Source organism: Melozone crissalis, unplaced genomic scaffold (assembly GCF_028551555.1).
Source record: "Melozone crissalis strain CALT ecotype California unplaced genomic scaffold, PUWL_Pcris_2 ptg000006l_1, whole genome shotgun sequence".
NCBI lineage: Eukaryota > Metazoa > Chordata > Aves > Passeriformes > Passerellidae > Melozone > Melozone crissalis.
Genome location: NW_026535784.1, coordinates 17,162,348 through 17,186,845, shown reverse-complemented (window position 1 = coordinate 17,186,845; position 24,498 = coordinate 17,162,348). Strand labels below are relative to the sequence as shown.

General features: G+C 39.0%; 1 protein-coding gene across 1 annotated transcript in view; it reads left to right on the top strand.

Annotated features, from left to right (window-relative positions):
• The first annotated feature begins 9,661 nt into the window (after window positions 1–9,661).
• The window catches only part of RFC1 (replication factor C subunit 1), a 28,786-nt gene continuing 13,949 nt past the window's right edge, over window positions 9,662–24,498 (top strand). Inside the window, exons 1-6 of the mRNA XM_054291463.1 lie at window positions 9,662–9,697; window positions 10,434–10,562; window positions 11,499–11,574; window positions 12,687–12,806; window positions 21,918–22,150; window positions 22,860–22,934. Coding sequence (XP_054147438.1) covers window positions 9,662–9,697; window positions 10,434–10,562; window positions 11,499–11,574; window positions 12,687–12,806; window positions 21,918–22,150; window positions 22,860–22,934 — 669 coding nt within the window. The remainder of the gene's footprint in view (window positions 9,698–10,433; window positions 10,563–11,498; window positions 11,575–12,686; window positions 12,807–21,917; window positions 22,151–22,859; window positions 22,935–24,498) is intronic.

Here is a 24,498-nt window from a genome sequence, read left to right as displayed (position 1 = left end):
TGTGCCAGTTTATAGTGCCAGTGTTAAAAATCAGATTTCTTGTACTGATGCTGAAAAAATTCCATTCTTTTGCTGGAGTCCATGCCGTGCAGACCGTTTTCATTTGTCACAAGCTGCTGGAGTGTCTTATCAAAGCTTCACTAAAAGCTGGTGATTGTAAAAGCCCTGTCAATGATTAGCCTGAACTGTGAGACGTAGAACAGATCTGAGAATGGTGTAATTTATAGGGAGGTGGCCTCTGTATGACCACTGAGACACCTACCTGGCTTCTTACTGCAGCCTGCCTCAACAACAGAAATGCCAGGAACTAATTCATCATCATTTAAAGGTCAGTCATTCTGGTGGGATAATACAGGTGACAGAGGGTCTAAGAAGCTGTCACATCCTTTATTTCTTGTGGAGCTGTATTTCAAGGAAACATTAATACAATTCACACTACATAATCACCAATTTAAAGGAGATTTATCCTATCTGTGTAACTGGATGGCTGGAAGGGCAGTGCATGATTCCTCAGTCCCACCCTGCTCAAAAAACCCACCTCTACTTAAAAACTCTTCCTGGACTTGTGGGAAATTTTGTTGTGAACAAGAGACATACATACATCCAACTAACTATATAAAAACACAAAGCAAGTCAATATTTCTTTCAAACACCAAATGCAACCATTTTTCTATACTATATAAAAGTCTCCTGTACAGCACTATACACAGCAGCAGTACAAAATCAACAGGGGACTGCTCCAGTTCTTACACAATTTTCCTGGATTTCTTCAAATAAACACAATTAGCAAAGATAATTAGCCCTGAAAAATTATATTTCAGTATTGATTATTTTAACAATTCATATACACAGCTGGAGCATCAGTAGAGCAAATATTTATACAGCAATTTTGCAGTATAATTTAATCTTTTAACATGTTTAGCAACAGTATGTATGTAGAGATACAGTCAATTTACTCAGCACAGTAGGACGGATGCCTGTAATTTTTGTTTTTTCTTGAGGTACAGTAATATAAAGTGTAATAATAATAGTAATAGTCATATAGTAATCGATATATAGTAATAGACACTGTGTGACCACAGCTGCAGAAGAGCCCTGAGGAACAACACAGAAGTATGAAGTAGCTTTGCATGTAAGAAAGATACACACTGAAATCTGAGCATGGGGACAATTAATCAGTGGAGCAGAGCACTCTGCCCAGATGAATCAGCCCTGCTGCCATGTGGGCCATGAGAGTCCAGATTCACTGCTGGGCTACTGCTGCTTTAGTGCTCCTGCTCCCTGTGAGAGCATGCTCTCAGCACTGCAGAATGCCACTGACATACACCTTTAATTTATCAGTAAAGCTGATTAATGAATACAAATGGAAGCCAGTTCATTTATTTTTAGGATAAACAACAAAACATCCACGCTTGTAAGCATTTCTCTGCAGAGTCTTTACCAGAAACATTTTCACCACAGATGAAGGAAAAGCTCCCACTGACATGTTCTGCACTCCAGGTCCCTGGTGGTGGGGTAGCCAGGCATCTAAAATGAGCCTTTCCTCTTACCAGCAGTAACTGATCTACATTTCTCAGCCAAGATCCTACCACACACAGGCAGCTTGGAAACAAGAGGATCAGACAGGGACTGTACAAAATTGGCTTACAGTGCATACTGAAATGTTTATCTTTTGTTCTATGGAACAGCATTTAAAATGCTGTTTCATAGCTACTGCATCAACATCATCTTTCTATTGTGACCTTTAAAAGCATTGATTTTATGCATCCTGCTCCATGAAAGAAAACCCAGATACAAGTTGTTATCAATGGCACTACACTTCTAAAGCAGCTAGTCACCATCATTACCAGATGCTTGAGCTCCAGGTATCCACAACAGCTCTGTAACCCCATGGGCAATCTGTGGGCAAGGGAAAGACAACAGGCTTCTCCCCACTAACCACAGCAGTGTTAGCACCACTGGCACAAGGGTGCTGACAGTGTGGTGCACCTGCCTGAGATGTGCAAGGTGCAGCAGAGACTGGTGCTCTCAGGTGCTTGGTCTGTATAAGGTTATGAACTGTACTTCTTTTCTTATTATTGACATGACTGGGGGCACGCTCTAATCATGGTTTGAAATTGTTTCAATGTTTCAAGCCTCTGTGAATCTAGTTTCTTACTGCTTGGTCATATTTAACTGTTTGGGATGTAATTTAACTTCATGAAGTTAAAAAAGGAAGCAGCTTAAGTGATGAGAATCATCTAGTGACTTGAATTTGGATGAAGGATTTCATTATCTGAGCAAAGACTTGGGGAAAGGAAATACTGTGACTGTTGTTAATTTGGAAAGCAATCAGCACAGAAGAGTGGGATGTGATCGGGGGTCTTGGGAAGCGAGGGTGTGAAAGAAGGGGAAGAGAATTAATGATTCCACTGGCCCAAGTGGCAAAGTCAGGCCAGGCTCCAATCCTGATGCTGTATGATGCTGCACAGTGGGATTTCCCGCCTCTGTCCACACACCAAACCCATCTGGGTTCAGAATGAATCAAGACTGGGAGAAGCTGAAATCTCCAGGGCACTTGCTGATACAGACTCAGTAGTTAGGAAGCCTAATGATTATTCAGTTCAATTCTTACTTATCAGTTTTCCTTTTATTCTTTGCCTTCACCAGGGCATCTGATTCAAATGAAGAAAATAATTTTTCACTTGACTCTTGAATATGTACTCTCCTTGTTTCAGGGGTTGGCTTGAAAATCTGGTGTTTGATCTACAGAAATGCTGAACACATTAGTTGAAAGGATAGAGTTTTGAATGTTAGACTGAGTATCTGAGTTGACACATTCATTCTGCCTAGATATGTAAATGAAGAAAAAGACCTAAAGACAAAGTTCACGCAGAAGAAGTGTAATGTTTACATTAACATCAGCTGCTCAGATCTACTACTGTTGGGTGCTCAAAGAAGCACAGCTTATGAAATCCCCTGCAAATCCCTTATCTTTACCTTATATAGCAAAAACTGTTTGACATGGGATCAAGTCTTTCTAAAGACACATCATTGAGATGGATACTATAGAAAGCCTAATGCAAATAGAAACTACACCACAGTTTTATGAAGAATTTTTGGAATTTTTCGTCTCTAACAAAATGCTAATTTCTGTTTCTACAATGCCTGAACAATTTTATTTTCTTTACTAGAGAGTCTAGTAAGAAAAATATTCCTTACTCCCTTTAAAAGTTTGTTTCAATTCCAAGAGTATCAACATAGCAATATACAAGAATGTGGAAATAAACAAGATATTAACAAAAAAGAAAACAGACTTTTTAATTTCTCAATAGAAGAAAATATAATTTTCTTATTAAGAATCTCCTCTCTCAATAAGCAAGACAAAGCCTTCACTAATAATAACAGTAGGGCTGGGCTTATTATATGGGGGAAAAACCTCAAGTTCAAGATTTAATATCTCACTTTTTAAAATTTCTTTTGGAAAAAACACCCCAACACAAAAAGGCAAATTTGTCTGTGAGTTTCAGTAAGGTAGAAAACAACACTAATTTTGCAAAAATTACTTGTCATCGTTGTAAACAGAGTGGTGATATCAAGTGTACTTTACCTACTTTTAAAAAGCTGTAATTTTAGTTGGGTAATAGGCCTTTAAAACACTACCCAGGATCAATTATAGACTCAAGGGATTTTGCCTTGATTTTAACTTGCAAAGCACATCATAATACATAATTATGAGTATTCAGTTTTCTTTCCTGTGGTGGAGCAAATTTTTTTCCACTTCCACCAGTTCCATAGGCATGTCCATAGGAACAGAGGTATCCTGTGTCTCCCCACCACAGCCAGGAGTGAATGGCAGGCATCCCAGGTGTCCAGGCTGATGTCTCCATAAAGGATTAAACTCTTGCCTCCCAAGAAACATGAAGATGTCACAAACCCACAAACAGATACTCCTCTGCTGGATGTTACTCCAGGTAGCTTTATCAACCACAAACAGAGATAACCACCTGCAATAACTCTTTGAGCATTATTTGAACAGTTTGGCTCTCACAAACATCAGCCATTTAAAGTGATCTTTAGTTCTGGTATCGGGAATAGGCACAGCTTTCAAAGTTACATAATGAGAATTAAATATGTAAATACAAACTTATCACTGGAGATGTTTTTCTAAAGCAATATTGGTTTTGTTTGCATAGCCATTATGTTGAGTGCATATGGAATAACCGGCAAAGCAGGCCAAAAAGCACAGCCTGTGCTGTGGGTCTGTTTACTCACTCACTGCGCTCCTCATGCAGAAACCCAAATTCACAAGCTATGTTAATGCTGAAAATACCTGATCCCACCTAACCATGTGTGTTCATAAAGGAACGACAGCAATTTCTGTATAAACAGGATCTCACAGTTACTATAAATCCAATTTCAAGAATGAAACAGGAATGGTAATAGGTATCACTAACAGATGTGTGGAATGAGACCATGCCACCAAGCAGGCAGTGAACACAGAGGGAACACAACTGACAGAATGAGACAGCTACCAATTGAGCTTGTACTCTGGTTAGTTTTTTTTTTTTTCTTTGATGAAGGGTCTCCCAAATCACTGGCAGTATTTGTAATGTCACAAATTCAGTTTGTCTTCCCTATTCTTCTCCAAGCCCAACAATTATTAGTAATTCAGTAGGTTGACAGAAACTAAACATCGGACAGTATTTCAGAGGAGTTGTTTTTATTTGGCGTGAACAAATCTATCCAGCGTTTAGCAAGTGTGTTCAGCAAAAGAAAATATAGAAGATTCCATTAAAAATTAATTAGAAAATTAAGCAGTCAGTAGAAGAAACACAACGTTAATCAATTCCTTGGTTTCTCTTGGACTCCTATATTCTGAGCTCTCCCCAGCCTCAGCGCACGGGAGCACACACCTTAGAGGAAGCAGGCGCTCCGCCAGCCCGGCAGCAGGGGACTGTCACACGTTTATGACCAGTTTATGACCAGGACAGGCCCCTCAGAGCTGCACCGGCCCGGCCTGCCCGCCTGTTCTGGGCGCTGTGTGTGCCTCAGTGCCCCACAGAGAGGCGGGAGCCATGGAGGCCTGGCACTGCTCTCCTGCCTGCTTTCACCGCGCGGGCTCGCCCGCTCAGCCGGACGTGCCCGAGCACACGCGGCTCCATTTTGAGGAGCTGCTGCTGCCCCAGCGCTCCCGTTCCCGCCGGGGCAGCGCCCGGGGCCGCGGGGCCGGTTAAACCCCCGCCGCACGGAGGGGTCGCTGCGGCTCGTGCACGAACGCGCACGGGGCCCAGAGGGACGGGCCTTGGTCCGGGAGCGCGCCGGGGCCCAGCCGGGCTGCCCCGGGGGCTCCGCCATGGCCCCGGCCGCCCCGCAGCCCCGCCCGTCGCGGCCGTGACGGCAGCGCCGCGCGCCGGGCGGCGGGAGTTGGCGCGAAGGCGGGAGCATGGAGCCGGGAGCGTCCCGCTAGGCACGGGGAGCGTCCCGCCGGGCACAGCGACCGCGCCGCCGCCGCCGCCGCCATGGTGAGGGGCTCCCCGCCGGGCCGGGGGTGAGCGGGGCGGGGGCAGCGCACAGGGTCCCGCGGGGCCGGGGGCGGCCGCGGGGCCGTCGGGGCCCGGCGCGGGCTGAGCGAGCCCCCGGGCGGCCCCGGGAGGAGAGGCCGCCCCGCCGCGCTCCCGCCCCGGCGGCCGAGGCTGCCAGCCGTGCCAGGAACGCGAACCCGTGCCCGGGGAAATGCCCTTGCCCGGAGGGGAATGTGGCTGAGCCTGTGCAGTTTCCCTTTCCCCGTGGCTGTGACTGTGCCGTTTCCCTTTCCCCGAAGGCGGGTGGGGTGCAGGGCGCGGAGCGTGCGCTCGGCCGGGGAAGGAATGCGGATGAGCGAACCTGCTGTGAAGGCGTATGCCGGAGTGTTACCTCTTCCTTCATTCCAGCGGGAGCACACGTGAGGCGTTGCTGATGGCGAGCTGGAGGGTGCACGGTACTTGCAGAAAAGCAATTCGATGGGGGAAAAAAGAGCTTGAAAGTCTGGAAATAAATAAGTGTTTATCGATAACCATGCAACCCTCAGTAGGATGTAAAGAGATTTTAAGCATAAACATATAGTTGTTCCTGTGCTTTCCAAAGTGCTGCTCACCTATGCAGTCACTGTAAAATAGTATCCCCTTTTCATTTCTGGCTCAAACAAGTTTGCTTTTATTCTGATGGAGTCTCTGTGCACATCTTTTACTGGCTTAACTACAGATGTCATTTTGCAAGTTAAGGTGCAACTCTAGTTTTGGACTCCCCAAAGAGTTTAAGCTTGTTTATAGCTTACACCTGGTGCTCTGCAATGGTGGGTGGTAGAATCTGAGTCTTCTGCTGTACTGACAGAGGTCTGCCAGCACTAAGACTCCTGACACTATTAAACTGTGATATTTTCATGGTTTGTTATGGGCTGGCTGATGACTCCGAATTCTTATAAGAGATCTGCCTCTCCAAGACGACAGAGAGGGATAATGCCTTTGTCCTGGGAAGGTGGGAAAGGAAGGACACTTTGCTATCACCTTTTTAGAAAAATTATCTTGGAAGGCTTGCTTCCTCCTTTCCCACCTTCCCAGGACAAAGGCATTATCCCTCTCTGTCGTCTTCTGAACATTGCACATCTCACAGTGTCTGGGCCTGTCCTAGAAGGGACGAAGGCAACCATGGTTTTTGGGAGTATAAAAGTTGCCTCATCCCATTCCCTTTTCAGTGCTGAAGTGGCTGCTCAGCCACCTCTGCTGCAGCTGTGGGTAGCCCCTGTTAGCTTGATTCTGCAGCATATTCTCAGCTGTGCTGAACTGATGTGTGCAGAGTTACACAACAAACTGATTTGCGTTAGAAGGGATTTATTTTTTCACTCAGATTAGTGGCCATGACCCAGTTCCCAAGCAGGCAGCTACAGCAGTACACCTGAGGGATGAATGCCCAGTAGGAGTAGGATTTTCTTGAGTTTCCCCTTCTGAGCTGGCTGGAGCTGGAGCTGGAGCATCACTTACAACTGTGATACTGCTTGTAAAACTGCTGCAGTTAGCATACTCAGTAACTGTTCATTAAGTGTAGTTATCCAGGCAGGTGTTACTGGGTTCACTGAAGTGAGAGTATAAATCTGATTTTAGTTAGTGCAGTTGTTCTGGAAGCACCAAGTGTCAGAGCTGGTATGTGAGCAAAACTTGCACTGAAATAGGCAGACTGGAAAGAAATGTGATTGTTTTGATGTAAGGCCCTCATTGAGACACAGAGTACCTGAAATAAGGTGCATTACTTTCTACTGCAGTCATTGAGCTAGGTTGGTGAAGTTCAGTTTTCTGTTTTGTATTTTGAGGTGCAGACTGGATTATATGATGTTACTTTGGAAAATAATCTGCCTTACTAAAGACTAGTCTTGTAAAGCACTCCTGGAGTTGCCAGTCTCTGTCCTACCTAACAAATGGGTTTCAGTTTCTGTTTGTGTTTCTCTCCTCAGTAAAAGAGACAGATACAAATCTTCCAAGAGAGAACTTGCAGCCTGGCATGATTAATTACTGTGGTGTTCTGTTACAGTGTAAGATGGAGGATTTGCAGCAGTAGGCAGAACAGGCAAGGGCTGGATGGCACAGCCATACAGCTCTAGGAGAGCTGAGCAGCTTTCTAGGCCTTTCAGATGCCAGGCATAACTCACCCCCTGAGTGAGAGTGATCAGAATTCTTAGTTACAGCTCCTACCTAGGTGGAACTGCTCACAGTTCTTCCTTGCTGGTTCTGTGCTGAAGCAGCCCTGGGCAGCCACACCTAAATTTCAGCCTATTTTAATTTTAGCCTTTTGGGCAAGGGAACAGCCATGCTGATGAGCATCTCCAGGATACACAGGACACATTGCTGTGGGTTTTGGGGGCATCTCCTGGGAGGAAACTTGACAGTTGCAGCCTTTCCTTGTTGCAACAAGCATAGGTAAATATGAACATAGAGATTTTCCAGCTGGTGGCCCTATATATGTATGGGTGGCATAATACACCAAGAGGAAGGTCAGTCAGAGTGTGTTAAATAGGTAGTCCCAGGAGGGAGGAAAGTGGTCCCATCTAGGATCTAAGCTGGTATGATAGATACTTAGGTGACTTGATTTCTGCAATTAATTCTGCAGTGAATTAATAATTTATCTGGCATGCCTTTATAAAAAGCATGAAAAATCTGTTTCATGATTCCTGGGTAAAAGCTTCACTGGAAGGTAACTTTGTTGTTGCCCTGGGACATACTATTCTCCCAAGCAGTTCTCTGTTCACTGTTATGTCAGCAAGGGTACCTTTTCCTCTGAGGAGCAGGACAGCTGAAGAAGATTGGTGAATTTATAGCAGAATATTGAAGAAGGCTGTGCATAGATGTCAATCTTCCTTTGTAGCTTAGGGCTGTTTATTTTAAGTTTGCATTTCATAAAACTTGTCTAAATCTTAAAGAATTCTAATAGTATTGCCTGTTCTCAAAACACCAAAAAGTTCTGAAAAGCTTCTGCCAGAATTATCTACACTTTAAAACTGATTCCAGAACTGGAATCCAAACTTAATATCAAGTTAGAGGAAGCACAGTGATTAATAAATTTGCTAAGAAGCCTTTGGAGAAGCCTGCTGAAAAGCTTTAGAAATAAATTAATGCAGACATGTGTGGTTTTTAGCTGGGCTAGCCAATGTAATACATATTCCCTGCTACCACTTATAAGGTGTACAAGCTTGATGACTGTAATTTTGGGATATATCCATGTTCCCTCTCATAACAATTTTCAGGTAGCACAGAAGTTGGCAGAACAAGGTAGATTTGCAGAGCACTTCACTTATTTAACAGTTTTTAGTGAAAACAGTAGAATGAATAGAACATTGATCTAAAATTCTCAAATATTTTAAGATTTAAAGTAACAACTATTAAAAAAAGAGAACTTTAAAATCACTTTATTTTGCAATGTTGTATGAAGCATTTAAATTATTTCACTACATAAAAGATCTAATGATTCTTGTTTTTCTCTTGCCTCTGTTACCTTAAGCCTAAAAGGAAGTCAGTAATAATGAGTATAATTGAGTAATTAAGTCCAAATATCTGCTTGGAGACTTTAAATAGATGCTCTCTTCAGACCTCTTAGCTATAGGTATTGGCTGTCAAAATTTCAGAGTTTGTATAGTACTGCATTTACATTGTAGGAATATATGTAAAATAGTAGAGTGTTGAAAATTTATCTTCAAGGCATGAATTCCATGGATAGAAAAGTGTGAAGTCACATTGAGGAAGAATGATTTTCAATCTACCATTTGTTTAATCCGTATTAATATATGCAATAAAACAAAGAGCCTAAATTTTTACAGGAAACGACATTTCCAATTCTAGAAAATTGTTTTAAGTACACTGAACGAATCTATACATGTCCCAACTTTTGTTTATGCTTTCAAATTATGTGTTCCACTGATTTTAAGCCCTAAATCCAAACTGACAGGGGTTGACTGTTAGAAGAAGCCCCTCAAAGACCCCTAATAACCAATCAGACTGGAGGCGAGTACTTTACCTGTGGTTCCCTGTGATGGTGAGGGAGTGCCAGCTGAGCCCATGGTGGGGAGTAGCTCCCAGCTGTGTCCAGGGGAGTCCTGAGCCCAGCCTTTACCTGCTGGCTGTGGTTTAGGCCACAGGAGGTACTGCCTTGCTCTAAAATGGCTCCTAACCCTGGAGGTGGTGATACCAACCAGGTACCTCTTTCCTCAAATTCTTTTCATGAAACTGCATTGCTAGATTTTTGAAAGAGTAGTCAGGTGTGATTTGTACAATATTGGTTTTCTAAAATTTAGGCTCCAGCTGCTGATTTTACATGCTTAGAAAGCTTGTTATGGCTATATTGTGGTCAGGTACTACAATAAGGTAACAAAATAGATCTTGGTGTTATTTTTCTTTATTTAAATTTAAAAAGTGTCTTGCTGGCTAGTTTTTTAGTGAGATGTAAGTTACTGTCTTAAAAATTTATGAGAAGGTAGAGGATGCAGTATGTGCCATTACTTCACTGTTTCAAGCTCCTGGCCCTTTCTTTCCACGTGGGACACTACTTCAGAGCTGTGTTAAAAGTTTTAGCTATAGAAAGAGTTTGGTTGAGGTTTGTGATAATTAATCAGAAAAAAACGTTGTAATTATACATCTGTCTTAAGTCGTATTTCATTGCTGCTGGAAGTTTGTCTTGCAGTTTGTATTGGTGGAGATCCCAACTAAGGAAGAAATAAATTTTTTTCATTATTCAAAGATTAGAGTCAGGGTGTGTGAGTGTCTGAGTAGGTACTTTTAACTATCTGTGCTTTGTTTGCTGAACTGTAAACAAAATTTCAAAATCAGTAAATGTAATGGAGCTGCTGAGAAGGTGACCTGTAGTACATTGCCATTTTGTCGTGTGAAGAGCTGTCTGTATTTAAAAGTTTATAAATCTCTTTTCCCTTTTAGGATATCCGGAAATTCTTTGGTGTTATACCTTCTGGAAAGCGACAAGAGTGTGAGACTGTGAAAAGGAGTGAAAAAATTAGAAATGGTGAAGGACCCTCAGGTGGGAAGAAAAGGGAAAAGGAGACTAAGGTTAGTTTTGCTTTTCATATTTATGAAGTGCTTGCTTTCACTGATGCTGGATTATTTGTGTATCTAACATTTTTTAAAGGCATGGTTCTTCTCATATACTAAAATAACAGACTATGTTAATTTTTACAGACACGGGAGGAAACTGACAATTAAAATTAACTTCTAGCAGTAAAACTTTTTAGGTGGTGAAGAAAATTGCTGATTTAAAAAATTTGGTTTGTAGGACAAAGGTAGGTAGAAGTTGTTACAGTTAAGTGCTTGTGTAAGAGCAGTCTGATATATTTGAAGTCATTCTGCCTATTGGCCACAGTTCTCTGAGTAGGTTTGCTAGTGTAGTCTAATAAACCCAAGGTTTGTGCCCAGTAGATGTAGGCATATCATAAATGTGACATGCTTACAAATGAGGTGAAAGTCTGTTGTGTGGTGCCTGCTGACCAGTTTTTGTAACACCTGTGCAGGAAACATGAACACTGTCTTTGTTGGGATCACTTCTCTAAACCTGCTGCAAAGACCAAATTCTTTAAAATGACAGATTAAAACTAAATTGGGTTCTGGTTTCAGACTACTTTACATGTTAATCTTCTGAGCTGTATAAAAAAGAGCAATGGCTAAAGCTAGTTTAAAAATCATTTAAAGAGTGGAAAAATTTTAATAAGATGGAATGTGTAATGTGAAACACAACAGTTTAGTAGTGAGATGCTACTTAAATTAGTATTCTGACTATGTAATTTCAATGTGAAAATTCTTCCTTATTTTCTCTGTGCTGCATCTTTCCCCTCCAAAGCAGGAGTTAGCACAAAACCGTTTGTAAATGTGATATTGGAAAACAAATAATTTCTGTTAGAATTTGTTTGAAGCTCATGGATTTGAATGTTTGACTGACTAAAAGCTGAGAGGATCTGTTTAATGGTTGAACTAATGAACTGCTACACTTAGGTGAATAGTTCACCCAGTGAAGATGATTCCAAACAGAAGCAGACGAAAAAGAAGAGAAGAATAATCTATGATTCAGGTAGTGTTCACAGTTGTTTCTGAATATTCCTTTGTATTTCTTGCATCAGCATGCAAGGTTGATTAGGTAAATTGTACATCTGAAAGTTTTAGTGGGTTGAGTTTTATAAACAGTTCCTGTTCAGCAGTGAGGAGTGGTAGGAGTACAGAATTAATATATTGCTGCTACGTCTGAAGTACTGATATTGTTTGGAGATTTGGCAAGTTCTAATCCTTTAGTAGCAGGACAGAAAAAGAGAAACAGTGCTCTAAGCTCTTCAAAAGGAAAAACTGGTTTTTTGTTGGGGGTTTTTGGTGGTGGTGTTGATGGTGGTTTTGTTTGTTTTGTTTTGTGCAGGGTGCCAGTATGCAAGTCAATTGACTATAATCACTGTTTTTAGATATAATTACAATATATTTGTGTTTATCATGGAAAGAGACTCTGAAGCTTAGCCCTCTAACACTTGTTAGGTTGTCTCTGCTTTTTCAGTTTCTCCTGTTTATTCACGTGGATGCTGGGATCCATAATCCACAGTAGTATAAATCTGCCATCTCCACAGCTTTTGGGATGTGCAGAATGCTTGGTGATATGAGTGGCAATTCACCAGTGTTCTCCTGAAAAATCAGAGTACACCTCTGTAGTTTTTTTGTCTTTTGCTATTGTTGTTAGTTTTTGGAATAGGTTTCCATCTACTAGAACACATCAGCATAATAGTGTATTTTTTGTGGGTTTAATGTTGGGATTTTTTAAAAATTTTTTTTGTTTGTTTTGTTTCATTTTGGGTGTTTGGTTTTTTGAAGTAAATTGCTGTGGTATTTTTGAAAGTTGCATTCATTTTCAGAAAGGTTGCTGTACAGATATAGCAGTTACTGAAATAAGAAACAAAGTATTTATTGATATGTAAACAAAAACACTGTCAAGACTGAGTTCTGACCAGATTCTCATGTAGTCATTTATATGGTGGATTGAAAGGGAAGCTGTGCTCTGACCTTCCTACCATATGGTAGGAAGATGGAGTCTTTCTCTCACTCAGCTGAATGTGTGTGAGCACATGTTGACTGTTATGTGATCTGTTACTTAAAGCCTGTGTGTATGTGGAGGAAATCTACATTTATGTTGTGGTCAAAACACAGATTCAGAAGAGGAGGTGCAGTCAGTGAAAAAATCCAAGAAGTCACCTGAGAAAAAAGCAGCTGCTTCAAAACCTGGTAAAGTTCTAAAGCGGGATCCTGTTGTTTATATTTCAGAGACAGGTAATGGAAGAAATGTATCATTATATGTGTAGTGGGTGGGTTATGTTACAGTGGGGTGGATGGTTTGATAGACTCAAGTGTGACCATAAAACCTAATATTGAGGAGGACAAATTACATTCTCCTCACACAAGCTAACCAAAAACGCTTCAGAAGTTTAGCCTCAAGTACTGTAAAGTCAGGAGCAGGGTGAAAAGTGAGGTGATGCTGAGTAGTGGCTTAGGTTGATTTAAATAGGCATATGGTTTAATGAGGTAATGCTTCCTTGCTGAAGAGAATTCAGTAGATTTAGGGGAGGAAGTTAAGGAAGTACCTATAATATAGTTTAGCTGCTCACCAGCATCCTTTGAAATGACTGCTGGCTGCAGGGATTTTTATTTTACCTGGTGTATAACCTTCCATGTCTAATCTCTGGGTGACGTGTTGGTCACTAAAAAGTTTTTACCTTGCAACAAACATTTATTTTGTCAGTTGCTGCAGTGGTTGTCTGAAGCTGTGCCTTCTGTCTTGTTCCTTCTGTATTTGTCTCTGGAGTAGAGTTGTTTACTAGCCACAGTAATTCCTGAAGAAACTGTGATTGAATTAACAGACTTGAATCCAAATCTGTTTTGATAAAACATGGTTTTTAAATAATAGAATTTCAGTAGGGCTTCTGTAATCCCTCTTTGAGTTTTATTATACTTATTTTGGAAGAGTGGACAATGTCCTTAGGTATGGTAGTATTTTTTTTGTCAGTTTATTGCTGAACTTAAACATTGCCTCCCTATAAAAATACCATGCATTTTTAAAACAAAAAGGAATTGTTTGCTGCAGTATTGCATTAGAAGTGTGGCTCAGCTGGTTTTTTTCTACACCTTTCTTCCTCCTTGGGGTCTTTTATGTCTCTAAGATAGATACATTGAGCTTATTCTGCTTGTCCTTGGTAGTTGACCTGGCATACTGCTGTACCACATCAGGTATTCAAATTAGCTCAATTTTCCAAAATAACATGAATGTTTTATTTGTCTTATTTATCCTTTTACTCAAAGCTTTGTTTCCTTTAACAGTTTTTCACACTATTCTTTCCTAATTAAAAGGATCTTTAAAAGCATTTATCCCAGAGTAGGTAAATGATCAAATTCCTGGGGAATAAACAGCATATATTCAGGTTTATTATGCAATTCCAAGTGGTGTAATCAAATTTTTCTGCACAGGGATACCATGGGAACACTAGTCAAGGTTATTAGTGAAATCCCTGAAAACCTTGGGCTCAAGGTTATTCTTATCAAAAGAGTCTGAAGTACACACAGGTTTGATTTAACAGTGTATTCTAAAACAATGCCTTTATCACCTTGAGATGTAATGCTTGAATTTTGTTTACTTATAATTTCTATAAATGGTTTCTTCAGCTTGATGGAGCTGTCAAGCTGAGTGCATTGAAGTGGTATTGATACAGCAGTTGGCTTGAGATGAATGTGTTTTACAGGAATAGGAATATAGACATACAGATAGAAAAGGTCGTAACAAAACTTATAGATGTTTGTTCTTTTCTTTTTTCTTTACTGTTATAGAACTGAAAACTTAATATCAAGAATATGCTGCTTGGACTCACTCAAAAGTCAGAATCTCTTTCTGAAGGGCTTTGCCCATGGCAGTGTATTAAAGAGCCTTTTGGCATCAAGAAGGCAGTAGACGTTTGGTATTTAATTGCCTCAACCTATTTTTCAATTTAATTTGAAACTTTCTTCCTCTTGTTGCTGGAATTTCTTTTCAGCTGATCTGTATATCTGGTATCCAGCTTTCTCCAGAAGTGTTTGGGAAAATGAACCTTTTGGTTTGTATAAAAGTAGACTGATGTGGATTATTGTGTTGCTTTTCTTATTGGCTTGTGAACAAGTTAATTTTTTAAAAGGCAAAAAAACAAAGCAAGAATAGTTGCTCTTTGTTTTTATTGATACATTTAATCTAAATAAATATTTAGTTTAATGATGGTCAATGATAAAACTAAGTTATTCTGCACAGTAACAAAGGGCAAAAAAAAGACTTTTTTTATTAGTAGTACAGTCTTAGGGAATTGGGAAAAATCCAAATGTTCATTTACTTGTTAAAATAGTACTTGCACTGTTTAATGAAGTATGGAACCTTGAGCTTTGTAGGTGACCTGTTAGTGTGGTTTGTTGAACCTCATCTGGTTTCATCATAGGTGGTTATTCAGCAAGAATTTTGACCTTGCTTGAAGTGAATACTTACCTTTCATAGACATTGTGTAGAGGTAATCATGTATGTGTAGCAATTGCCTTGATTGCTTGAATATTTTTAAAACTAGAAAAGCCTTATAGTAGTGGCAGGCAGAATTATTTATAAAGGTAGAAAAACTGATGTGGTAGGAACTGAGGAGGTCTGCAGGTTACTGGAAAATGGTTTCTTTAGAGCTTAGAAGACAGGACAAAAAGAATAGCTTGTGAAGGTCCTTGATAATACAGACTCTTTTAATGTAGAGAATATTTGGGATAGGGAAACAAACAACAAAACAAACCCAAACAACCTCAGACAAAAAATGAATTAAGTGCTAATACTGGTGGGCAAAAAAATAGTCCCTACATCCAAGCACAGGGACTTATTCACTGACAACCTGCTGCACAAATGAGCAGCAGGTTATCAGTAAATAAGCATGTCTTTCACTGAAATATTTCATAGGGAAATAAAATGTTGTCACTGGCACTTCCTGGGCAATAATTATTTATGGAAAATGCTATACTTGAGTGAAAATGTGAGGAGGAGATAAATAGTACTCTGGGTAAAACTTTGCCCTGAAGTGTTTCATGGAAGGTCAGTTGAGAAGCTGTAGTTAAACCTTTAGGGAGTTTTGAAATGCATTTGAGGAATGAGAGTGGATTCTGGCAGAAATCCTCTGAAGAGGCAGGGATGGGTGTTATAGAGGAGAATGCAGAAGTTACTGAGGAGTGAGCCTGTTTAAAGTTATTTGGTTAAGTTTGGGAATACCTGCAGTAAAGGCCATGCAATGGTAAATGTGCTCTTGTATTCAAACTCTTAAGAGTTGAGTGTTGTATGAACATAGTGAGTGTATGATAGTAGTTAACTGCCTGAATAGGAGAGTAGCTGTAAACCAGAGGTGTGCATGAAATAATATAATCTTACTCTTATAGAAGTGGTCTTTTTTTCTTTCTACAGAAACTAGGATAACAGCAATACTGAGAAATAAATGTAATTCTGACTAAAAAAAGGATTCATGTATCAGAAGATATTAGAATTACTTGTCAGCCTGTATTTCAAACATGAAATAAAATTAATTTTAGTTTAGTCTCTGTAGCAGGTCTTCAAACAGTAGCTGTGTTAGCTCAAGATGTTGCTGTTTTCCTCTGCCTGTTCCTATTCTCCATGCTGGAGACCTTCTTTCTCCCTTTCAGATCTCCTTATTGAGCTGCCAGAGTAACTGGTCTTAACTGGTTAATCTCTTGGATTAGTTCAAAATATAAAAAGAGGATTTATGTTTGGATTTTTTTCTATGCTGATTGATTTTGTTTGAAAACAGAGCACAGTGTCCTGAGAAGCTCAGTAAGCTGAGCTGCCTGAGCTGCAGCTGAAAAAAATGAGTGCATTTATACTTGACTGGATTACTCAAAGTTACCTTTTTTCCCATTCTGTAATGATTTACATGGCATTACTGAATATTCCTGTCACACAGGTAACTTCAGGCAGTTAAGCCAGAGCAGGAAATTTCATTGCATGGTGGGATTCAGATCTGCTTCTGTGAACTGCTGTTGTAGGAAAGTAACCTGCTCAAGTGAATAAAAGTTTCAATAATAATAAGCTGGAATGAGTTAGTAGACTGATCCCTTGTAACTACTTGCTGAGGTTACACACAGAGCTGCTTTTTGCCAAGTGCAAGTGTTTCATTTGGAAGGAGTTGTTATAATCGATGGGTTTGCAGATTAAGATAATTTACTTTGGTTTAAATATATTCACCCTTCTTATGTATTTTGTGGTCCCAAAACTAAGCATACAGACTTGACTAACAATTTTATTTGGTATGTATTGGACCAAGGATATCAAAGGCTGTGTAGTTTGGCATTCAAGTGTCTAACTCATGGTAGTTAATTGCATTTCAGTGTTGTATCCCTAAGCCTTTTTATCTCAAAGTGAAAAATAAAGCAGAGGCAACTTTCTAAGTTTGTAACTGAAAAATCCAAAGGTAAATTTGTTTCAGGGGTGTAAAGGTGAAATGATTCATGTAAGCTTTATATTTTTATAACAGCACAGAACCTTGACATGTCAATATAGGCCAAATGCTAACAATTGTGGTTTAAAGTGCATGTTTGTAGTGCATCTGAAATCAGTTAGCTTTTTGAGAAATGGCATGAAAAATCTAACATGACTTAATGACATAATATCTAGATTTTTAAATGTAGGTTGCAACTACTAGCTTTTTTAAATGAGGAGAAAGAAAAAATGCACTTTGCTAATCACACATAGTATCTGTTCTTTGGAAGGAGTTGCAAGGGTGGAGTTGGAATAGACTTGCTGGCTTTTTTGAGAAGTGGTTATCTTAAAGGTAACCTTCTTAAAGAGTTACTTTAGGCAAAAGATGAGTACAAAACTCAGTCCTGCCAAGTGTTTGGAGTGTTGGCTGCTGACCCATGCATAGGTAAAGTAAATAAAGTCAATACTAGCACTGTAGACAAACCTTATTTTCTGCACCCTCCATTTAGCTTAGACTGCAATGCCTGTTGCTGGAGATGGCAAGTCCTGTAGCACAGGAACTGTTTAAGTACTTGTGCAGAAGAGGTGTCACTGAAACTGAAAAATGTCCAGAGTATTATAATTTTTTACAAGCAACATACATTCAATGATTTTAGGATGTAGTCCTTTAGCTCTATACAGAAGTCCTTATGTAGTACTCTACAAATGCCATTCAACATACATAATAATAAGTAGACTAGTTATGCTCTGTACATGCCCTGCCTATATTTGGTTTTATGACATCATAGCAACAGGCTGTCCCTGCCTCAAATGTTTTGTATCCTACATAGAATAGGAACCAGGGAATTACATTTTCTAGTGATGAGCAACTCAACAGTACAGAAATAATAAATTAATAAAATACATTGTTCTTAGGGCTTGTCTTATGCTGCTTGTTGCCATTGTCCCTGTGTGCAATAGAGTGCTCCCTTTTTAGATTGGCTGAGGTCATTCCTGTACCCAAGCCTTTTAAAAAGATCTGAATTTATTTTTAAAACAGCTGAGGTAATTTTTATCAGGCTCAATTAGGGAACAACCACAGGTGTTGTTCAGTAATCAGCAGGTGAAACTCTTAAAAAAGGATGAGGGTGGGAAAGAGGAATGACAAGCAGTTACAAGTGACTTGCTGGCATTGGTTCATTAACATAATTGTGCTGCTGCTGGAACAGTGTATGAAATGAAAGCCAGCTGTGCTTTAACGTCATGGAATAGCTCTTAAAACCCCCAGGATGGCAGTTGTTTGTTGCTAGGGAAGTTTGTCCTCCTGCATTGCCTGGCATAACAGATCCCAGCTTCATGTGTAGTGTTTGTGTACAAAATAATTAAAAGCAATCTCCTGATGGTCACTGCCTGTGTGTTCCATTGATCACATGATTAGCTTGCCCTTTGCTGCATGTACTTGATTTCCAGAAGCCTCAACTGGAAAAATGGTCTTTACTTGTGTTTGTAGTTCTGAGCTGATCTGGGAAAAAATAGTGTATGTTCAGGATATTTTTTTCATTTTTATTTCATTTTTCATTCATAGCACAAAAAAATGGATCTACGTAAACAGGAAATACTGTTCTTGGAATAATTGTGTTCTGCTCTAGAAAGGTTTTACAACAGAAAAGTCATCTAGTTGATGCTTAAATTGATTCCTGTTTCTCAGTGAAGTCCATTCCCCCATGTAAGGCTGTCTTGAGGTTTGCCCAGCAATTGCTATAAGAATGCAATTGATCTACAGTTTTTGCAAGTTAATACCCAAATTTTCACTTGTATTTTCCACAAATTATTGTCTTGCTTCTTATTTATAAGAAGACATCTTTTTCCTTTTACAGGTCATTGTTGAGCACCATTGACCTGATTAGTGCAGCAGCAATAGTATCACTGTCTTGGCACTTTCAGAGCTGTAAATCAAGTTGCCTTCGTGCTTATAAGGAGACTGGAAGTGTGCAGCTGATTGACTTTGCTGTTCACTTCTGTGGCAGCAGGTGTGTGGGAGCAGTTTGTTTTGAGGAAGAGTGTTGAGGTTTTGCTAAAGAAGTTGGTGTTTATCAGTACCTGAACTAAGGGGAGTGCCCGGAGATCAGGTGAATTTGTGATGTGCTCATGGATTTCCTGAACCTGGGATGAAAATGTAGCCTGAGTGTCAGTCCCCTAAAGCCTCTTTTGAAACCCACTTTTAATAGAATCAGGCTGGTTTAGTTGTCGCTTTTAATGACAACTTCCATGTTCTCATTCTCATTTTTCTTTATTTTTATTTATCAATCACTGTTCATAAGTGAGTCTCTTGTCTGTCTTCAGCCACTGCTTGCAGTCAATAAATGCTTCTAATCCTGTCATTTCTTGGAACAACATAATTAAAGCCAAGTTCTAACTATTGATAATATGTAATGCTGTCTTCCTAAATGACTTGAGTGCATAATTTTTTAAATTAAAATCTAATTGTATTTACTCTACTTCTTTCTACTTAAGAGAAAGCAATATCCTGTTGGGTTTTATTGCTATTTATGGTTATAAGTGAATAATGAAAAAAATCAATATTGCACACAGATCCTCTGATAACAGTAATGATAAGGAAAAGTTCTTTTTTAGCATTGAGCAGTCCTTAGTTTAAGAAAAGCTGGGAGCTGGGGGGCAGAGGAGGATTTGTGTAATCTTAAGACAAATAAATGTAATTACTTCTACATTAACTGTTGATTTACAGTAACAGTATATTTTATTCCTGCAAATGCTTTTTTTGTTAAACTGAAAAATTTGAAAAAACCAGAAATATTCTTGAAATTGTTTGAAATAAGTAATCCCCTATTCAGACTTGAAACTATTGTACATCAGGAGTCTACAGCATCTAGTGTCCAAATCTCCCTGAATAGTCACAGTTTGCTAAATTGAGCTAAATGGCAGCAGGACATTTACTGCTGCATTGGGAAAATAAATTGTGTTGAGAATAGTAAAGCTTTTAGCTTTGTGTAAAACCTACTGCTGTCAGCTGAAGGCCTGGGATTGAATTTTCTCTTCCATATAATGCTTTGTGAATTGACTTGGCTGAAATGCCACTTTCTCTTGGATAAATTTTTGTCTTTAGGCATTCTAGAGATGTCTTTGTGTTAGTTTTTTTCCCTTTCTGAACTTACTCTCCCAGCAATAGGTGGAATCCTGCTTGGTTCTCATTATAGTCTGCCTAGTAAGTGCTCAGTGGCAGCAAGTTCTGGCTGATGCCTGAAACACTCCAAAACACTGCCATCTGTTGGGAACAGGTGAAACAAAAAGCAATTCTTTCCCTCCGTCTTTGCCTAGAATACATCAAAAATAAGAGGTGACAGACTAGGGATAGATATAAACAAAAACAAGAAATGACAAGTAGGGAAGTGGTAAGAAAACAAATTTTTGTATGAAAAGAAATATGGGGGACTTAAATTAGGGGTTGCTGGAAAATGAACATGTTTTTGTGATAATGCTGTCAATTCAAGTTCTGTTAAAAAGGGGATGTTTAGAACAATCTGTGTTTATGATATGTTGAGGTGAGTGTCTAAAGCATCTCTATTTTGAGAAAAGTAAAACTAGACTTCAGTTAGAGGCATGCAAATAAAACTGCCTCTGTTTCTGTTCCTCTCAAGTCTTTCTGCTGCTTTTATAGTGTCTAATATTAATTTTGAGTATTTTCTTTCAGTTTATTTGCTCACTTTGGAGTTTGTAGAAGAATTCACAAAGATGATGCTTTTACCATTTGTAGAAGTTTGTCCAGGGATGTTTGTCTTCTGTGCTGTTGTATTAATCTAATCATGTGGCAGTGAGATATGTGGGGCATATGTGTATGCCTCAGTGAGAGGGTTTCATTTGTAGAACTGTCAGTAAGACTTCACAACATGACATAAAACTCTTTGAAGTCCTGGGTATTCATTTTTTATTGATTGATTGATTGATTGGATGAAAAGTTTGGGTTCAGAATTAATGAACAGCCATCAAACCCTCTTTCATTGCTGGGCAGACCATGTCTTGATTATTAGAGAAGAGTCTGAAAAGGAGAGATTAAAATTTTGCTCTGTGGTCTGTGGGCTAATTCTCAGTAAGACTGTGTATGCCACTTTTCCTCCTCCTTTCAAACTGAAAAATCCACTTTTGTCTTGCTGACCTTGTCTGATTTCTGTGTTCTGTGAAATTGTTGCTTTTCTTTTAGTTGGTTTTGACTGTACTGGAAGGAGGTGTGTTTAAGTGCAGACATGTAGAAAAATTCACTTTTTCTAAATTGGAAAAAGTGAAAAAATGGCATTGAAATGTTTTTGCTGAAATATTCATAAACTATGAGCAATACTTAAACAATAACTAGGAAGCTTACTCAAGAATCCCTTTTTCCTTTTCTTTAGTACAGAAAATGTTCTGATATTTTTCCTTGGTTTGTAACATAAGATTGATTTTTGAGAATACATGTCTACAAAGCCTATGTTAGCTGTTTGTTGATGAGAACTATAAAGTAATAAAATAAATGTGCCTTTGTGCATCACATAAAATGTAAAGGAAGAGTCGTGCTGTTCAATTTGGCATTAATTAGGAGGGAGTTCAAATTTCATTAATCTAGATCTTCCGATTATTTTCCTTATTTAAGAAGGGAAGGCATTTCTTGTGAACTTGTCTAATTGAGAGGTAATGTGTGAGCAGAAGTAACAATGTTGTGTTGTTATTTCAGTACTGAATCTGTTCAGACTCGAGTTATGCTATTAGGTGTTAAATGCTTTGTGTTGTGCAACTCAGCCTTTTTTTCAGAAAACTTCTGAATGCCTGTAGCATTTTTTTAGGATCTAAGGTGATGTAATGTGCCAAAATAGTTCTCTTGGCAGTTCTGTTATTAGAACTTGAGTTCTGTGTACCAGAAGTAATGGAATTCTCTTTGTGTTTAGATGAAGATGATGATTTTGCCAATAAAAGAATTTCCCTGAAACCGAAGGAGAACGGGACGTCAGGGGTTGGTTGTCCAGGAACAAATAGTGTGAAAAAAGAGGAGGTAAAACCACAAGCTAAAAGCAAACCCCTCTCCCCAGTGAAACAGACTCCCACCTCTGCACTTGATTTCTTTGGGACAAGGAGTGTCCAACGCTCAGAAAAGAAGCTGGTAGCAAGTAAAAGGAAAGAGGTGAGTACTGGTGAGGTTTCTTTAGGCTGCTTGTGTGTCTGATTGCAGCTCAGAAATGCTGAAGTGCTGCTCCTACCTCCTGCTACTCAGTATGAGCACTCACATAGAAGTTGAGCTCTCATAATCCATCTGTGTGCATGTCAAGTCCTCAAATACAAGTTTTGAGCAGTGTTTCCATGTTTGATAAGATAGCACAAATTTGAAGGTAGTATTTTCTTTAGTGCCCCTTCTCAAGTGACTTTCCTTGAAATCCATTAAGTTTTCTGAGGTTGTGAGTGGAAGAGATAGCGTATATTTGAGGGTGGAGGGCAGGCCAGGAGAGGGAGAAGGTTGTTTTCCCAAGCTTTATGGGGCACATATTCATGGAATAACAAAGCACCAAGTAAAAGTATGGAGGAACTTAAAAATTCCCAGTGCTGTTATTGATGTATTTTTCAAATGGGGTAACTGTGATAGCTTGAGAGATTTTCAGCATTGTTTGAAGAGTTGAGATATTGATATTGTAGCATGGTCTTGTTTTGAATAACAAAATCCCTTGAAAATAACCTTGTTTAATAGTGTTTAGGTTAGAGAGCTGGAAATTGATGTTGCATGTCTCATTCACAGTCCTTTTCTAGAAGCATACACAAGGAATCTATACATGTGAAATTATTATAATTGACACAGTAATGGGGTAACTGAGTAATTGGTCTTTTTTTCTTTAATATAGCCTTCACAGAGCAGAGACAGCACACTAGATGATGAGGCCATTGCTAGGCAACTGCAGCTTGAAGAAGATTCAGAGGTAAAAGCTCTACAAATTTAATGCTCTATATCAAAAGCAGTTTATTTAACTTAAAATTGGTTTTCCTTAGGAAGTTAAGATGGACTTTTCAGGTATGCTACAACTAAATATAATAAAATCCATCAATATGTGCAAGCCTGGTCACACTGTTATTTTTATAGGCATTATCTCAGTTATGTAAATAGAATGTATCACTTAGTCTGGATAGAGAGAAGATAGATTTTCTCTGTCTGTGCAGCTGATCTGCTTCTAATAATCCTGCCTTTCATACAGAATTCACTTTCTGCTTCCCCATGTTTTGATGGTGTTATGTTTCTTTTCATTCTCTGGAGTAAAAAATTAAAAGTCATTGCCATCCATGATCTGTCTTACATGTCTTTTAAATTTTCTTATAGTTGAGACCTTACATGTCTTAAACTTTCCTATTTGAATCAGTACTACTGTGAGGGGAAGGTACACATATTTACTTGCTTTTGGGAAAACCTGATTTCCCATATATATTTGTAATATTGAGTATTGTTTGAAATAAGTAGATTGTACAGATAAATCTGCACCTCTGAAAGTAAGGATGAGAGAGAGTGAATCCAGCTTTACCCTACTAGAAAGTTAAACAACCTGTCAGGAAAAATAAGATGATGTCTTTATTTGAACTGATCTTATCCATAACAGTCAGAGTTTGTGTGCACCCCAGTACTTTATATCAGGGATGTCTCTGCCTCAGTCTGCTTTGCACTGGGTGCTCTCTGCTCTTTCCCTTCCTCACTGTACTCAGGGAAGGTAGATTTCACTGTATGGACACATGCCAACAATGCCTGTGCCATTACTGGTTTTATAAAGTCATCCATTGGGTTCTTAGAGCATGGCATGTTGGATTTCAATTATGAAAGTAATTTTGTGTTTTCTTGTGGAAACAATGGGTCAGTATTTATTGGCAATAATGAACACTATTCATGAATAGAAAAGATTTTCCCCAAGGTACCATATTGCACAGGAAAGGTAACCAAAGGATCAGTTATCATTGCAGATGTCAGATTTATGTTGTTAAGTGAAATAAAAATGAAGCCAAACTGACTTTGGTGAGGTTTTTTTACAACTAATAAATAACTCTCACAGATGATGTGCACTGTTTGTTTTTACTGGTTCTTCCATCAGAGAAAAACACTTGTATGAGTATAAGTAATAGAAAGTTAAAGTATATTTGCTTCCCTAAAGTAAATAGAACTGACACTAAGAGCAGGGCTAAGGGCAGTAGTTAAGTCCTCCAAAACAGACAGAATTTTTTTATATATATTTTTTGCTAATAGTAAATGAGAATAAAGCATTCATTCTGGAGATATTATAATTTTTAACAGGCATTGTTACTACTTGTCTTTTGGGACTGTTTTTGATAAAGCCAGCAGGTTACATGTTGTTGCAGGCTGTTTGTTGTGAGGTGCAGCCTTCAAAGTTTGATTATTTAAAATAAAAGGGTACACAACAATAAAATATATGAATGAAAAACTCATTTGAAAACAGCTTATACAGGCATAATAATGTTTCTAGTGCAACAAGTCCATTTTTCTCA